Here is a 17,335-nt window from a genome sequence, read left to right as displayed (position 1 = left end):
GGGCCCGGGCCCGGGGGCGGCGATCAGACTTGACAAGAAGCGAAGAGGAAGCTCGGATCCGCCCGCTCTCCGCATCGGGAACAAGCAAGTTCTTTGGGTTTTTTGTTTATTTCCCCCTTTTATTTAGAACAGGGCCTGTTCCGCACCCTCCCGCCACTTAAAGCCCTGCGAGCGCGTCACCTGCCGCCGAGCACCACCAGCTTCTGCTATTAACAGGGCACAGGACTAGTCTGAGCTGCACGGGGAAAGGCACTTGCACAGATTCACCTACCACCGCTTTTAAAAATACACAGTCTTTGCACACAGAAGACAAGTTTTGAACCAGAACCTAAAATAAAGCTCCGTAAACTTTCTCATTTTTTTCCAAAACAAAAGTGTATTTAAGAGACTGTCAGGAAGGATAATTTTTATTTTTTGGTTGAATWGGCCAATGGAGAACAACATCAGATGCACATTCACAAGTGTTTGCATAAGTCAAAGACTTCACTCGTGTATTTTAGCAGCATGAACATTCCCAAGAAGTTAGGAGACCACAGCCAAGGACAGAGTTTCACAATGAAGCCAGTCTGAGTACACAAGATACTGCAGAAGGAGGATAGTTGTATTAAATTTGCCATTTTTCTCTTGCTTTTACCTAACCCTGTGCCCCCTCTCGTTGGAACAACAAACAAAATGAACCACAGAGAAAGATACACTAATGTATTCCTTCTTCCAGTCTCCTTACCATTCAACTTTGCAATTTTTGAGCTTTTATTTTATAGTAAACAATAAACTGAATCGTTTAGTTAAGTCTCAATTCACCATTTTCAGACTCTGCTACAGAGCATGGATAGAGATGGATTTAATAACAGTCTATGGAAAATAGACACATTCTTATCTTGAAGCACAGAGCATCTGTCTTCCCAAATCTGTTCTGCCTTCCCAGGTATCCAAATGAGCGTACACTTCCCATCAGCTGAAATCACACCAATTTTTTTAGGTTAGGGCCTCATATGCAAAGACAAGAGCATCTTAGCAACATGTTTCTGGATTAATCCCTTTTATCTTCACCAGATGAGGTGTGGCACAGAATTTATGTTCCAAGTAACCACCTAAAGCTTAYAGCATTTCTTTCACTGTTTTCCTCTACAGAAAAGTCACTTTGGAGACTTCAGTAAGACTGTACTGAAACAGAGACAACCGTTGGTGAGCACACAGTCACCTTTAAACACATAAGAACAGAGAAAATAAAAAACAATTCACTAAGTTAGTAGCGGCAAAATCCCCAGGAAAAAAAATGTACATCTCTATTGCATTTTGTTGTCAGACTGTTTGTTGTGTGCCTTTTACATCATAACTAGCCAGGTCCATTATAAAAAACAAGAAAGTAACCCTCAAATAAATAGATGTTACTCTAGTGAGATTTCAGGGGTGTTATAACTCATCATTTTTCCTGCTTTCTCCTCCAGCTTCTGTTTTCTTCTCTTTTTGGGACCCTGTGTAATGAAAAGATCCAAGTTATACACTGTAATAGTTYGAAAGCACACAAAGTAGCATTAAACATCACTGACATTCATTAAATCTTCYGCTAAATTCTCAATCTGTGGCACATACATCATGGGAATGCTTTAGGGACTGGTATTCAGCTATGAAGAGTTTGCGACATTACTGCCCTCCACCTGCTGAATATTGCTGTCTTCAATTCAAGTCTGGCAGAAAAACCTGCACGTGCACATGAACTCACTAAAGTGATATATGCTGCTTGGCACTTAACAAAGATGGGCTTAAACTAAGGGATTAGGCTATAAACTGGACWGATGGAGGCACAAAGCAGCTGATGAGGCAGAAGGCAGTGGTACATTACAACTCTGCACTGGGTAGAATAAAAAGTCAGGAATACTGAGGAACCAAACTTTCATTTTCCTCTTTGCAGAATTCCCAACTACTCAGCAGTTGGAGGTTCTGCCACATTAATTGCCTTCTACATCCAAAAGATGGAAAAAACACTCATGGATGCATTCATAGCATTCATAGCTACCAAGCTTTAAGCCAAACATGCACCCACCTGAGTCTGATCCAGGCTCACCACCTACTTTCTCAGCTGTAGGAGGTTCCTTGATTGGACTGATATCCTCAGGTTTATCTATGTTTAATGCAAAAAGAAATGATGCAAATGTTCAGAAATGAGGTGCAGGCCATGTGGCTTACAGTGAGGTTGCAAACAAGCCAACTAAGGTGCCTCTGCAGGACAATACTAATTCAATCTCAAAGGGGATCTCTGTAACGCACTCAGAGGAACATCACAGAACCACTCCTGATTTCTCACTGCCAGGCTTTATGTCCCTAGAAACCCTGGACAATCTACTGACTGTGCAGCTAAGTCACCTTTAGAGTGGGATCAGGATCTCTTATTCAGGCCCAAGGAACAGGCTGGGAAGTCTGCTGATAAACAGCAGTCTAGCTTTAAGAGAAACATGTCATCCAGAACCCGAAGATCTTTAAAGTTGAGAAAAGAGAAAGTCAAGTTCTTCATGTTCCAAGAGATTTTTTTCCAGAGTCCACCTTAGCTACAAAACATTCTCATCAACAGTTCAATCTATTCCTTAATATAGGACTTAACCTTCCATACTTGTTCTGCACATCCAGGAATGTAATTGATGGCTGATCTTATAAATAAGGCAGCTAGCCAAAGAGACAGACACTAACCTTCCTAGGAAGTTTATAAACCYTTTCTTTTCCTTCAGAGAAAACTAACGGGAACACAGGGAGAAGGAAGGAGGCAGGCAGAAGACTGCCTAGACTTTCCCTGCTGTCTTTAACAACTAGCAGGAGGATCAGTTCACCTTTAAATTAGCTATCGTCCACTTAGCCTCCTTTAACTCAAGGCAGAGATGCATGTTACATAYGGCAGTTACAAGTTAGTAAGGCAATGCTGCCATCACTCCCTCCCTTACCTTCATGTTTCCCCTCCGTAGGAGGGATAGTGTCCTCACTCTCAGATGCTGCTGTAACATTCTTGCCTGAATCAGGTTTTGTGGTGTTCTTCTCCTTCCTTGGTTTRGGTTTTGCAAACTTGGCCTTATTCAGAAGGTACTGCACTTCCCTGTCCAGGGCTGCTATCTTGAGCTCTATATCCTTGGACAGCAGGACAGGTTTCTCAGCAGGAGAGAGCTTGTTCTGTTCAGCCAGTGTCTCRTTTTTCCACACCTGATGTAGGGAGGAAGAGGTACTTTTTTGGTACTACTTGGTTCTTCAAACCACAGTACATCACAGTATCTTGAAACYACTGTTCCTAGGCCTAATTTACTCAGGGTAACACTGTTCCCTGCTGCATTTCTTCCAGCTTCTTAGATATCCCAGGCATAGGACAAAAAGAACCGGAATAAAAAACAACAGCTACTTTTAAAACTGTATGGAGCTAGATTACTGGGCTACAGCATTCTTCCTGGAGAGCTCTGTCTACATGCAACACAAAAAAATCTTTATCTCCCCAAAGCAGTCCAGGGTCAAGCTGGGGATTAGAAAACACTGAAATGCAAAAATGGTTTGCTAGAGGTACAGAAACAAGACTTGCAGGCTCTATTCCCCAACCTTGGGTGAAAGGACACCTATTACTTGGGACAGGAAGCACAACTCCAACAGCCCTCCCCACCCCCCAAACTATTCAATTCTTTATTACCGTTGTTTCATTGATGGCTTTTTCCAGTGTACTCAGTTCCACTTCTGTGAATATCTGGTCAGAGTCTGGAATCATTCGCGCTCCCCTCAAAAATTAAAAAAAGAAAAAAAAAAGAAAGAAAAAGAGGTTTTTTTGCAACCAAACAGACCACAAATGGGCAACAGTGTTTTTAATTACAATAATAAAAATAAATAGTCACTGCATACCAATTACTGCGTTTTACACTTGCACCTCTTATATCTGCAGGAAACAGGCCTAAATCCATCTCTGAATGCTAGAAATGGGACACAGAGCCAGCAAATGCAGCTATCACAAGGGCAGGACAACAGGGAAGATTACAAAAGAAGTCAAGAGGGATAGATCTGCCCAGAAACAGCATGCGGAGCATTTGACACTTCCTGTTCTTACAGCTTAAACAGGGTTTGCATGCTTCTCTTAATGCATGCTGTAGAACCAATCACTAATAAACAGTTATRGCCTCCTTGCCTTGAGAGCACTAGAGCTATCAGACCACATTCCACTTGAAATGGCTTGTCAATGTTCTGCTGGCATCTCTTATGTGATCAGCCACACAACTCTTCTTCCTAACAACTCGTTCTTACTTGAGGAAGATGGTCGAGTGGTTGAGCAGACTGTCCAGAGCAGCCAGGCGTTCTGGCCACTTTCTCCTTTCCTCTACACGGAAAAAGAGGTTCCTACAAAGCTTTTTCAGCTCTGAAAGCTTGTCTTTCAGCTCCTGCAATTGGGGAGAGGAGAAAAAAAAGAAGTTTACCCCATGTCTAACCTCTTCCCCCATGGTAACACTGTAAGCCCCAGAAGTCAACACTGCAAGTTTTTGTAGTTCTTACCAAACGTACTATTTCCAAATAGTAAAGTGAAAGTCACACGACTAAAAGCTTTATGCAGAATCAACAGGTTTCTACCAAAGCTGCTCAGGATCATGCACACACATGTGACTGGAAGAATGAGGTCTTATTATATTGAGTACATAATACACTGAAGCAGCAAGGAGTTTTCAAGAACCAGATTATAAAGGATCAAAACCAGATCACTACTCTGTCATCCTGCATGGAGATGTCTACGTCAGTTATAGCAGACTTATCTTGATTGCACACARCAGTACCTTAGTTGCAGCCGCATAGCCCTCTTCCTCCATCCAACTGGAAGCTTCGCTAAGCTTTCTGGAGATTTCTTCTCTCTGCTCCTCCGTTGAGACAAGCTGATATTCCTCCTGGTAAAGCTTGTCCTGAAAAGGACAAAGTAACCTCTCTCTAAGAAATACCACTGACTGTGGAAGCATAAATAACCAGGTCACCCACCTGYAGCAGTGCTGTACTGTGGACTCTTGGAGTGCTCTACAAACTGACCAAGAGATTCTAATTTAACCTCCTAAATCTAAGCTCTTGCTCTTAGCATTACCAGACATGACATATGATGATAAAGCTGCAACAACCATAATTTCACTACTGTCCTTTTCTCTGCAGTACCCTTTGAGCAGCCRTAATTTCTTTCCAGCCAGAGTGCGAGTGTTCCAAAATTCACAGGCAACTGTACATAAGGTACATGGGAAACCTGAAATTTAACTTTAGACAACTTGATGGAAAGCATTCATTTGAGGAAAATGCCCTACTCCACATGGGCCTGGATAAGCCTAACATTAGTAGAAAAAGGTGACTGAAAGGCAAGAACTGGGATCTTTAAAGCAGCCTTCCCCTATCACARCCCAAACAAAATTCCCCTGCACACAGATCAGCCAAAGTACGCAAGCCACTTCTACCTGCTTTCCAGGAGGTCTATTTCTTTATATCCCTCTCTTACCTGCGTCTCAAAGATGAACGACTCCAAGCTGTTGGCCGATTTTTCTCTTTCCTGTTTCTCTAGATCTCTGACCGTCAAATCTTGGAGTCTAACACATGAACAGAGCAGAAATCAAAAAGTAATCAGTGCCTTTAGATGAGCACAACATTATATACATCAGTTTCTACGGACAGTAGCACTTTGTGAGTGATCATCATTCCTTCAATCCTCCATCTCTAGGCCAGAGAGGTRACAGGTGGGAAATAGACTAAAAATCAAGTGGAAGAGACAGTAGAGGATTCCAGTTTTAAAACCACCACACTAACAAGAGCTTAACTATTTAAAGCCAGAAACACCTTTTGGTTTAAGAAACTCAGTAGCACTACGACAAATATTACTATTTGCATCATGTTCCCCTAGTTGTTGCCTCTTCTTCCACTAAGAGYTGCGGTAGGCTGAGCGTGATCCTAGCTTAACTACTACAATCTCAGAATGCAGACATATGCACCATGACAATTCAGAGTCGCCAGCATCTGCCCCGGAGACGTTTTCCCCTGGTTCACTTTAAACAGCTGCCAACGGCAGGGAGCTAATCTAAGAAAGATCAGTACAGGCAGCAAGGACCAAAGCAGGTACATATACTCTATGCACACCTGCTTAAGGAATACAGATAGTGCCATTTCTGCAYAGGGAACTGAGCTCAATAAGAAGTATATTTTGAAACCATCACTTCCTCTAGTCCCACAGCAATTCACTCCCTTCACCCAGTGCTTTATATTAGGACACCAATTTCACACTTACTTTTTTACTGAGCTTTTCAGTTCATCCTCCAACAGATCAAGCACATCATTTACATCCAGTTCCATGGTGATCTCATGCACAAGCTTCTGCTTCTTGGGTGTTTTGATCTTCTTCTCTTCCTCTGTTTTGGCAGCTGTGCTGTCACTGGAACTTTTGGACAGTTCTTCCTCTTTCACAGATTCTCTATTCTCTTTGGGATCCTGTAACAGACAAAATACATTTTCAGGTAAAGAGACAGATTTGCATCACCTTCCAAATGGTCTGAAAAATGCTTCTCATGCAGCCAAGGAGCTTTTACCCAATAATGCACAGGGAGTTAAGAACAAAACTCAGCCAAGTCTGCAGGACAAGACTGGAAGCATCCATGAAGACACTTCCATAGCAATAGTGTGGAAATCTGTATGCAGGTAGGGTACTTACCAGCCCTGTTCTTAGAAAAGAATAAAGGACAGAGAGGCTTGTGAAGAAAAAAGAAATGTTTCTTGCAACTGAAGCCAAACTAAGCAACTCTTTCCAAGACAGGGCATTGACAGGAAAAAGCTTTCCTAAACACTGAGCACTGGAAGATGATAGGAATTTTGTTTCTTCCAAACATACCTTTCAAGCACCAAAGCTACATACACATTCCTTCAGTCTGCTGCTTACCTGAGACTCTGATTTCTCTCCTTCTTCCTTTTTCTGTGACTCTGCTTTTGGAGCAGCAGCTTCTGTTTTGTCTTGACCTGGAGGTGGTGACTGCTTTTTTTCCTCTCCCTGGTCTTCATCAGCATCTTCTGCACTGTTTTTCTGGTCTTGTTTCTCCYCCTGCTCTTCTTTAGCACTTTCTGCTAGGCTCTCTTCTTCTTCCTGGTCACCACAGGTAAGCAAAGGAGGAACAAAAACACTGTCTTTACGTAGAAATTCCATGCAAGTGCTTCACCAAACAGATATTCTGTGCAAAGCTGCATATATGAAATTCAGTGCTCACAGCAAAAACAGCAGTTAGTGAGAGAGCACGCTAGGTGGGCTAGAGTTACAATATTAACAAAGAACCACCTCAATGCAGAACGTAACTCCATGGCTAGAAACATTTATCGCAGTGAAAGGAAAGCAAATCACTCCTGCCAGTACAACTGCAGCTGTACCTATATGGCCCAGGAAGCAAGGAGCCTGCTAACATTTGCATTGACAGCACACAGACAAAAGCCTGTCCATACAGCAATTATCCTAATGTAGAAAGATTTGACCAGAAACAAGTCCACAGCCCATAAAGCCAGTTTTGCTGGATTTGCCAGCAAAAGGCCACAAGTTTCTTAAAAGCATGCCACACACAGCTCAGAGAAATACAATATTTTTTGAAATATATATATTTAAAATTCTGACAACCTGCCAGACAGCATTGATTTTGCTCACAGGAACCACTGCCTCCTTAGCAGCCAAAGCAAGGCCCAAGGACTCCCCCTTAATCATCATAGCCAGCACTCTGGGGCTCACCTGAACTGAGTCTGTCAGATTCTCTCCAGTCTCTGGTGTAGGACCACCACCTCCAAACAAGCTTGAGATGGTGTTTCCAAGTTCTGTTGAAGAGAAACAAAAATTCCAGAACATCATCAAAGCAGCCTGTGCAAAAGGAGGAAGAAGGCCATCTTCAGCTCTCATTTTTTCCCTTCAAAAATGTAGTCATTACCAAGGCCGTCCCTAATAGATTAGTTATATATACTGTAGAAACTCACCCTTCCCTTAACTTCACTTTGTGCCTTTTGCATACGTACACGCACACACAAACACACATACACAGATGGAAGTCCAAYTCTCCACGAGAACAGGATCTGGGATTTATTACTTCAATTGAAAAACTTTAAGCTTCAACGTATGACTGCATTAGCTACCCGCGCACCTCGCCTTCATCTCCATATATGAAAAATTCCAACTCCCTTTCTATAGAGAAATCTTTGCTCTTGCTTTAGAACCTGGACAATGCAAAGCACAGATCAGCAGCATCATAACCCAGATAGCCAGAAGGGAGGATGCCGCAGGGCTATGGATGTAGGACCTGAAACCTCTTGAAACGAGCAGATGCAGCTGGACAAGGAAGAAAACTCTTATTTTTCAAGTCGCAATGCATGCCATAGTCACCTTAGGAGTGTATGACATCTCAGACAGAGCTCCTTGCAGCACCCAGCAGCCACTTGCAAAGGGCTTTTAGGTATTTTGGAGCTGTAAACATAATCAGAGGCTACAGTTAACTGCCCATTTCCCCACCTCCTCTCCCTCCCACCACCCCGGTACATGATTCTTGCTCTGCTCAAAGAAATTAGATGCTTGTAGTTATCCCAGCTACTGCAGTTAACACAAAACAATCAGTATGAACACCAAAGTTCAGCATTTACTTGTCAGTGTTGATTCCTCTTCCAGCTTTTCTTCCACTAAGGTCTCAAACACAGATTCCACCTTGGAGAGATAAACAAGGAGTTAGATGTAAGCAGAGATCACCACTACCATAGACAGTGATGGAACTGGGGAAGTAAACAAGCTGACAATCATTACAACAGGATGTTACCCGGTCAAGACTTAGTACTCCACTCTCATCCATGTTGAAGTGAGCTTTGATGCCTTTGGACTCATAATCTGAGTATTTCTTGAAACTGTCCCCAACTCCTTTTAGCCTCACAGTAGTCAGATTCAGAGATCCAAAAATCCTGATGGTATAAAGACAAAAGCAGAAAGAGAAAACTTTTAAGACAATGATGCAGAGCAGCTAACCACTTCTCACATTCATGTTTGCAGTGCTGAACAACTGCACAAAGCAAGTCACCAGCACTTCTGGTTTGCTAAAGCACAAACAAGTTGGATAACAGATCTGCAAATATGTACCAGCTGGCTAGCCAGATGCACGGRTCTGCCTGCCTACAAACTTTTCCAGCTACACATACTGCACTGTCACTAAGCTGTTTGTTCAGATGCCCGTCCCAACCCACCGCATGTCATCCTGGTTCAGGAAAGACAGATCTCCATAGTTGACATAGAACTCAAAGTCATCCGTGTAGCGRTTGAAGGTGATAACTTTGCGCTGCGGATAGGGTGCCATGCGCTGGAACAAAATCCTCTTGTTATGCTTCAAACTCTTTGATTTATCATCCTCTTCAACTTCACGAGTGAATTCCACCTGCATCATSCATGCAAAGTCAGAGTTAGACAAGTACAAACMTCTTCTTCCACAGTATTCTATGTCAGAGGGTTCCACAGCATTTGACTGCTATGTCTTATGTGGGAAGTTAGAGGACAGTTAAGTATTTCTCAACAGATGTGTCTAACCTACAGTCATCTAAAAACTTGTTAGATATAGCACTTTATTAGATTGGCAGAAAGATCTCCATAACTTCCTCACTTAAAAACACCACTACCAAGAGAAACCCACACCAAAAGTTTACCTGGAATGTTTCCTCCCAAAACAGCCCAGTTCACCCATACTTTTCCCCAAGAGAAAGAAAGCAACGGGTTACCTGGATAGGAAACACAGCTGCATCTCGAACAACAAAAGGCTTCACCTTAAAGGCTTTGCTTAAAGCAGCTGCCTGGTAGACTGCACCCATAGCAGCCGCCTCATCTGCATTGATATTTTTGCCAAGTTCCTCTCTACGAAGTGAAAAGCAAGAGAAATAAGCCTTGCAGCCACYGGTATGAACAGTAATTTGTCAATAGGAGACAGACTAGAAGGGGGCCTCACATACTCACTTGCCCACAGCTTTCAGCAAAACCTCCTGCACTTTTGGGACCCGTGTGGCACCGCCAACTAGAATCACCTGGTCAATTCCACCCTAGGGATTGGAAACAGTCACCTTGTCTTGAGAAAGCAATTTTGGAATGCTAAGTTCAGGGCTTTCTTATGCTCTTTCCCCCATCACCACACACTGATGTGGCACTTTGAGAACAACCATGCTACACCTTGCAGTCCCAATGCACAGACATAGAACCTGGAATCAAGCCTATGGAACAGGGATGATATTGCTGCTGCTCAGTGTCCCATGAAATACGGTACTTTATTTAGAAATAGTTGAGCAAGCAACAGTTTGTGTTGGAGCAGCCAGTAAGTCAGACAACAAGCCAGACCAGAAAATAAACAAATAAATAAATAAAAAGGAAACATGGACTCTAAGAGGCAATTCAGTGTCTYGTATTGAATACCAGAGTCAAAAGATATTCAGGAATATGCCAGCAYGTTGAAATGTGAGTGTTTAAAAATGCAATGAGTCTCTCCAAAGGGCTCGTCACAGTTGGGTGCAACTGTAATCAGGAACAGGGCTTCTGAAGGGAGTGCTCAAGGTAGAACCCTGACAGGAGTAATTCTGTATCCAGGCAGTTTGGGATAAAACTTCRAAACAGAAACCAGAACCAGCATCCAAGAAAAAAAGGAGACACCAGTGTTAAAAACCTCCAACCCMAGAGTAGAGATCCTGTAACAGGAACAAAACCCTCATCCAACTCCTTCGTTTCTGGTGTTCAGTACAGAGAACCATGACAGCCTCCTGTTTAACACTAGTTAACAGGAGTAACAGTAACTTCTGTGCAGCACAAACACTGCACTCTATAATAGTAGCAGGCATCTGTACATCTCAGCAGTGCTGATACCATGTCAGGTAAGACAATCACTGATGCTCTGATCATGTGACAGCAGCTCCATACACAGAAGCACCAGGCTTCTTAATGCATTCCTAAACCTACCAGGTTCATCTCTGCGCTGCTCAAAGCTTGCTGCACAGGTCCTGGGACTCGCTGGAACAAGTCAGAGCACAAATCCTCAAACTCTTGCCTTGAGACCTTGGCCTTGAAGTCAATATCATCCAGTAGTCCCTCAATCTGGCAGAAGAAAACAACCAGCATAACATTATTCATAGAGCACTCTCCAAGCAATGTCTCTGCCTGACCTGCCTGGGTTACAGAAAGTTCCAGCTCTGTTAACACACCCAGAACCTGATTGCACTCCATCTGAATCCCACCACTGCTAAGGCAATGAGAGAACAGAAGACATAGGGCTCGAGATATAACCTAATGAGCTTCTCTCAGACCCCACAAAAGTTCATTTACCATATTTAACATGACTAACTCTCATTCAATCCATCTATTTACATCATTAATGCTACAATGCAAATAGAAATTTAGAGGAAACCCAAATGCCACCATCTCCGAAGAGCGGAAGTGATGCTCTTCRGCATACTGACACTGCAGAGGGATAGTGCTCTTACCTACTTGTCCTTATTCCACCCCACCCTCAGTCCTAAAGAAACCGGAAGCCCTGCAGCAGATTGTCAGACCTGCGCCATGTGGTCAGCATTTGCACTCAGGACAGTTTTCAGACGGTTAGCTTCCTTCAGTAGTTTGGCCATGGCCCGGGGATTCTTTCGAACATCTTTTGAAGGCTGCTGATCATTGAAGAGTTTTGCCAAATAATCCCGGAGCCGAAGCTCCATCTCTAAGCCTCCAAGAGTACGATCAAACCTTAGCAAAGGAAAGAGGAAATAAACTAAAACATGTTGAAAATAAGCCTCATTTATTATTTTACAAATATACAGAGTAGAAAGCAGTCAAAAGCAGCTATAGTGCCACCAGCTGTGAATGATTATGAAAGAACAACTGCTGTTCCAAAAATAACACTGCTTCAACCAAGAAAARATAGAGTCACCATGACAATAGCTTTTAAACATACAACTTCAAAATGTGTATGATAAAGACCTGATGGCTAAGCATGTCAAACAGCTGAGAAACTAAAGGTCCTAGATTTTTTTTTTTTTTTAGGAAATATTAACATACATGTTTTAGAGTTAAAATTGTTGGAATAGAGATGCACAGCATACCTCTCCTTAACAGGTAACACCTAATTTCATTGTACTTTCATTTATATTCCACTATTTCAAACTGACACACTGCACTTCTGTAAGATTAAATGACAYAGAATTACACTAAAATGGCTTAAGGCTATTAAAAAACCCAAGCCTAAAACAAACTAAGCATACTGGTTAGCCCTTCCCCCAGCCTTCTTTAACTTCTCAGTCATCTTCTGCACAGGACACTGATACCGGAGTTATTAGTAACTTGAGCCTTTCTGCTCTAAATGTATCCCACTCTGTTATCTGAGTTACCATGTTTAGGTCTTGTGCAAAAGTCTACATTTAGAAGAGGCTGTGAAACAGGTGGTTTCTTTCCTGAAACCTGTGGGGGTTTTTTTGAAACTTATGAAGAATTCTTACCCAATTCCCTGGATCTGCAATTGAGGTTGAGTTCCCGAGTCCTTAGTTTTCACCGTCTGATATGTAACAATAGTACAAACAGTGCTTCCTGCTCCCATGTCATAAAACATGATAGTCTGAAAAGAGAAGTCAGGACAGTAAAGCAGAAAAGCCTGGATTCCCCCCATGAATTAAAAAAAAAAGAATCTGTGGCTTTCCAAGCTTGATACAGGCCATGACTATCTGCTCACTAAATTGGCTTTATATTGCATGACAGAGTTGCAGGACTCGATCTTTGATCGAACTAAAAGATGTTCATTGTCAGACTTGATACAAGGAGTCAAGAAAACCCTTCTCACCCATTCTACAGAGTATGAAACGAAGTTTTGCTCTTTAAGAGTTTCTTAAGCCACAGGAAAAAAAAAGTCAAGTATTTCGGAGTCAATTCCTTACAAGATAAATAATGTTTCCCCCGCCACCCTCCCAGGCAAAGAACAAGCACAGGTTTACAGAATGGGAACTGAAAATCCTAAACCCAACCATCTGCCTTTCACTCTAGCAGCTTTCAGCCACAGAATAGTTTAATAAATTAACCATTCCTTTCCACACCATGGCTCTCCTGGGTAATTCAGATAGGGTTTTCTTTCTCCACTTTGTTGATGCACATACAAAAACAAAGGAGACTGGTTAAATAGCAAAGTCCRCTTTCTTACAGTTAAGCCCTTCTGAGTTTGCCTGCAGCACTTTCTCCCCAACATGCACGCAYGTGCGCAGGATTCTCTGCATCTCCCAAATGCACATACCTGTGCAGTGGCATTGATGTCTTTCCTCCTAAAAACTCCATAGTTCAACGCTACAGCAGTGTTGTCGTTGATTAGCTGCAGAACTTTCAAGTCAGCCATGCGAGCAGCGTGCAGAACGGCCCTCCTCTCTGCCTGGTTGAAGTAGGCAGGAACGGTGATCACTGCATCCTTGATGGGCTGCTCTGAAATAGTTGAAGAGGATATGTTTTTCACTGCTGCAGCCATGCACAAACACTCATAATACGGTGATGATAGCAAAGCCAGAGACTCCAAGATAAAATCCCCTACATAAATCAATCCTGAAGCAACATCAGCAACCAGGATCACTGACGATGAATCTGTTTGTCTTCTGTTGAAACCAAACAGACTTTGCAGATTCTCACAAAGCAATGAGGCCACTGACATTTCTTTTGTGTGTCGCGCTTACTTTCAGACACTTTGGGATGCCTTAGATTTTAGCAAATACGATCCTCATGGAACTTTGCAGTATCAATGGGTTAAGTTTACTCTCCAGACTAAGTCTTCGAACTGACTTCAGTATTACTAAGCGAACAATACTTTTTGCTCTTTTACTGTAGGTCAGCTTTGGCAGCAAGTCTCCATCCAGAYCAGCTACAACATGGACACGAACAGAGGAATTTCCACTTCTTCCTACACATGAGCAACCAATATGCCTCAGCTCTAGTCACACTGTGACTGGAGTCACATAGTCTAGTGTGACTAGTCATAGTCACACACACAGAGAACATCTTATTCTTTCTCCAGAGACTGTCAATAAAGGGCTTCAGTGCAACAGTGGGTGGGATTAAGAACCCAAACGGTCATCATGGAATACACATGATAACTTGATAGTTGCTAAGTCCTGCTTACAAGCTGAGGTTCACAATACCCAAAATCCTTCGTAAAGTTCTGAGGTTTTCAGATTCCTCCTGTCCACACTCAAATCCTTTAATACATACACATGCGCAGATACTGTAAGAAACACCTAAATCTTCCTAACCTGCAAATTCTTCAGCCAGAGCACGTGAATAGTTCAAGACCATTCCCAGCATCTCCTCTGGAGAAAACTGCATAGTTCTGCAAGAAACAAACAGGAAAGAAATTTACAGTAGTCAGCWATAGAAGCCCAACAGCCAAAGTCCTAGCTGTCTCGGAAGAAGTCCCAGAAGAAGTCACTTACTGGGTCAGCTTGAAGAGAACTGTCTGTCTCCTCTCATCCTTCACCAGCTCATGTTCTGGGAATCGTGATTGGTACAGCGCCACTTGGGGGTTATCAATATGTTTACCCAACAGATCCTGAAAGTATCTGAATGCCACCTTGGGGCTCCTTATTGACTACAGAAAAGAAAAGCAAATCACCCAACTAGATTTCTTCAGCTCTGCTGCTGTCAGATAAACTTCTCTCATTCCACACACTGAACAGCTCTTGCTACGGGAGTTTGGAAGGCAAGACTGGTACAAAAAGAGCCAATACAGAAAGCCAGTAAAAYACCACATGGATTAAGAGAGGAAAAAAGTATAAAACAAAAAATAAAACTTTCTAACTCAGATGTCCATCATCAAGGACTCAACAGAGGAAAAACAATCTGTACATAGGAAYTGCATTTGGCATACTGAGTAACAAGAGCTCTTACCATTCCTAGTGCGCTATCGCCAAAGAGACGCTCATTTTCTTTCAACGAAACAGCCACAGGAGTTTTCCTTCGTGACTCCCTATGCAGGAAGGGCAGGATAAAACAATTGATACAGGTGGCCATCAATACACAGTTTCTAGCGAGAATGGGGAGTGTTTTTGATGGACTAAAAGAAGATGCTCAGATACCATCTAGTGAGAGAAAGAGCAGYCTTCATGAATCTGAAGGGCAGCAAGAGCAGCCTCTCCCTTCAGAGCTTCATGCCTGCTGATGTTCYTCATGACAAGAACAAGTGACATGCTTAACAAACATGGACAGCCACCCTTCAAATTAACAATTGCTACTGTGCGCAAATTACTTGTTTTTCCTGTAGCACTAGCAACCTACAGAGGAGACTCATTTTCCTGCTCCAATCCAAGCATTAAAACACTGGRATGACTATTTTACTGTGGTAACTATTAAACAGCTTCAACTTGCCTACAAAGCTCAGAAATACGTCAGTATACTATCCACTTCTGAATGCCTCRTAACATGCTAGCAATCCTCTAACATAAGGCTACAAAAAAACAAAACAAAACAAGAAAACTGTTATGAATAAGGCAAACTCACAAACCAATTTTCTGGAAAGTGCTGCTTTATAATCAGACAAGATCTGCTTTTTTTTTTTCCTCCTCCTTTAGTGAGCAAAGGGAGTGTTCCCTCTTTCTATTAACGACTGCCAAGTCTCAGGGAGCTGGGTGAAAGATCTGTTTATTATSTGTCAGAACCTAAACTCCCGGAAAGTGAGGATGTTCCTGATAGTACATCTTCTCGCAAATGAAATGTTTTTTCAATGCAGTGTCCCAGAGACTGGCTGAGGAAGCAAAGTGAAAGAAGAGTTTTATTTGCTTCATAAATGACTATGGGTTCTGGACAGCTGCAGTAAAACAGAACAGTCTATCCATTACCTTATGGGGAACAGAGAATCGGGCTTCTTATCTGAACATATAGAAACACGATATTACATCCTTTTACGTTTGGATCATGAAATATTCTTAAATACACAGACTTAGAGCTACTTGCTTAGAAGACCCCTAAAGTGCAACAAAGCACACCTAAGGTAAGGTAAAAGCTGAATTGCTGCCTTGGTGAGTACTAAAGTCATGCAGTCCTGCATTAGATGGTGTGGTTATTTTGCTTACAACACGCAAACAGCATTAATTAAACTCTCTACTGCTGCAAATCATTAACTCAGAGTATTTGCAAGGAAACTTCAAACTCTAATAAATAAGGCAGAATAAACACGGGTGAACAGCAGCCCACCGCATTTCATCCTCCCACCACTTAATCCCAACACATAGAGATGTAGAAGAACAGTTGCTGTTTACTTGTTTAACACAATCTCCATCGGCACACCAGGTTTCACAATGGCTATCTTCATCGATTCACTGCCCATGTCCACCGACATCACAGCCAGAGACTCTGCAAGACGTGAGCAAAAAAGACACGTGAATAAACACACCTACTCTCCAGGAGAATAACCCTTTTCCCGTTAAGCACAGATCCTKAGGAAGGCGAGCAGGTCCTCAGGAGCCGGGAGCTGCAGGACGCCAACGCAGGCGGGACCCAGCAGCTCCTGGACAAGCGCGCTGGAGCAGGCGCAGCTGTTCAGGACGCCCAGGCCTCCCCGAGAGCTCTAGGGAGCCGCCGKGGAGCTCCCCGCTAGCTGCCTGCCTCCGGCTCAGCCGCTGCTCGAGCTCTGGTGGGCCGAGGGGAACCGACAGCGGCACAGCAGAGCCCCGGCCCCCGAGTCCCGGGGAGGAGGACGGGACCGGGAGGACCAGGCCGCGCCGCCGGGCCCGCGCGTACCTGTTTCTGGCAGGCAGCAGAGCAGCAGCAGGCAGGCCAGCGCCCCCCAGGGCACCCGCGCCATCCTCGTCGCCGCGGCGGCCCGCCGCCCGCTGCAAGGGCGCCCCGTCACGGCTCGGCCGGCCCGGCTCAGGGCCCGCCCGGCGCCCACCTCCGCCGCGCGCGCTGCCCGCCGCCGGGACGCGGCGCGAGCTCATTGGCGCGGCCGCCAGCGCCGGGCGCCGCGCGCCAATCGGGGCGGCCCGCGCGCCCCCATTGGGCCACGTCGCGACAGCCGGAAGCGGGCACGACGGGAGCTTCGGTGCCATTGGCCGGCGCCACTGGCAGCGCCGGGACGCGGCAACGGCGGGGGGCGTAGGCGTGCGCGCTGACGTAGCTGCGTGCGCGCTGACGTAGCTGCGTGCGCGCTGACGTAGCTGCGTGCGCGCTGACGTAGCTGCGTGCGCGCTGACGTAGCTGCGTGCGCGCTGACGTAGCTGCGTGCGCGCTGACGTAGCTGCGTGCGCGCTGACGTGCCTATTCCCCCCCCGGCGCGCATCGCCCCCTGGCGGCCGGGAGGCGCCTCAGACCCCCCCCCGCGGCCCCCAGACT

The 17,335-nt window shown here is 44.2% G+C and overlaps 1 protein-coding gene across 1 annotated transcript; it reads right to left on the bottom strand.

The window, feature by feature from the left end:
* Nucleotides 1-391: 391 nt before the first annotated feature.
* Nucleotides 392-16,916, bottom strand: HYOU1 (hypoxia up-regulated 1). The gene is made up of 24 exons (XM_085303132.1): nucleotides 16,745-16,916; nucleotides 16,264-16,357; nucleotides 14,897-14,975; nucleotides 14,443-14,597; nucleotides 14,263-14,339; nucleotides 13,263-13,444; nucleotides 12,481-12,596; nucleotides 11,548-11,731; nucleotides 10,958-11,092; nucleotides 9,971-10,053; nucleotides 9,739-9,871; nucleotides 9,214-9,401; nucleotides 8,796-8,934; nucleotides 8,626-8,686; nucleotides 7,730-7,812; nucleotides 6,902-7,102; nucleotides 6,257-6,456; nucleotides 5,477-5,564; nucleotides 4,782-4,904; nucleotides 4,261-4,394; nucleotides 3,659-3,743; nucleotides 2,934-3,186; nucleotides 2,045-2,122; nucleotides 392-1,475 (listed from the first exon to the last, which is right to left on the bottom strand). The coding sequence occupies exons 1-24, from the start codon at nucleotides 16,806-16,808 to the stop codon at nucleotides 1,414-1,416; spliced, it is 2,997 nt and encodes a 998-aa protein (XP_085159258.1). The 5' UTR covers nucleotides 16,809-16,916; the 3' UTR covers nucleotides 392-1,413.
* Between the last annotated feature and the right edge of the window lie 419 nt (nucleotides 16,917-17,335).

This window comes from Rhea americana, unplaced genomic scaffold, assembly GCF_003343005.1.
Source record: "Rhea americana isolate MKP2758 unplaced genomic scaffold, rheAme1 scaffold_197, whole genome shotgun sequence".
Classification (NCBI taxonomy): Eukaryota; Metazoa; Chordata; class Aves; order Rheiformes; family Rheidae; genus Rhea; species Rhea americana.
Note: the sequence above shows the minus strand (reverse complement) of the source record. Positions and strands in the feature narration are given on the sequence as shown.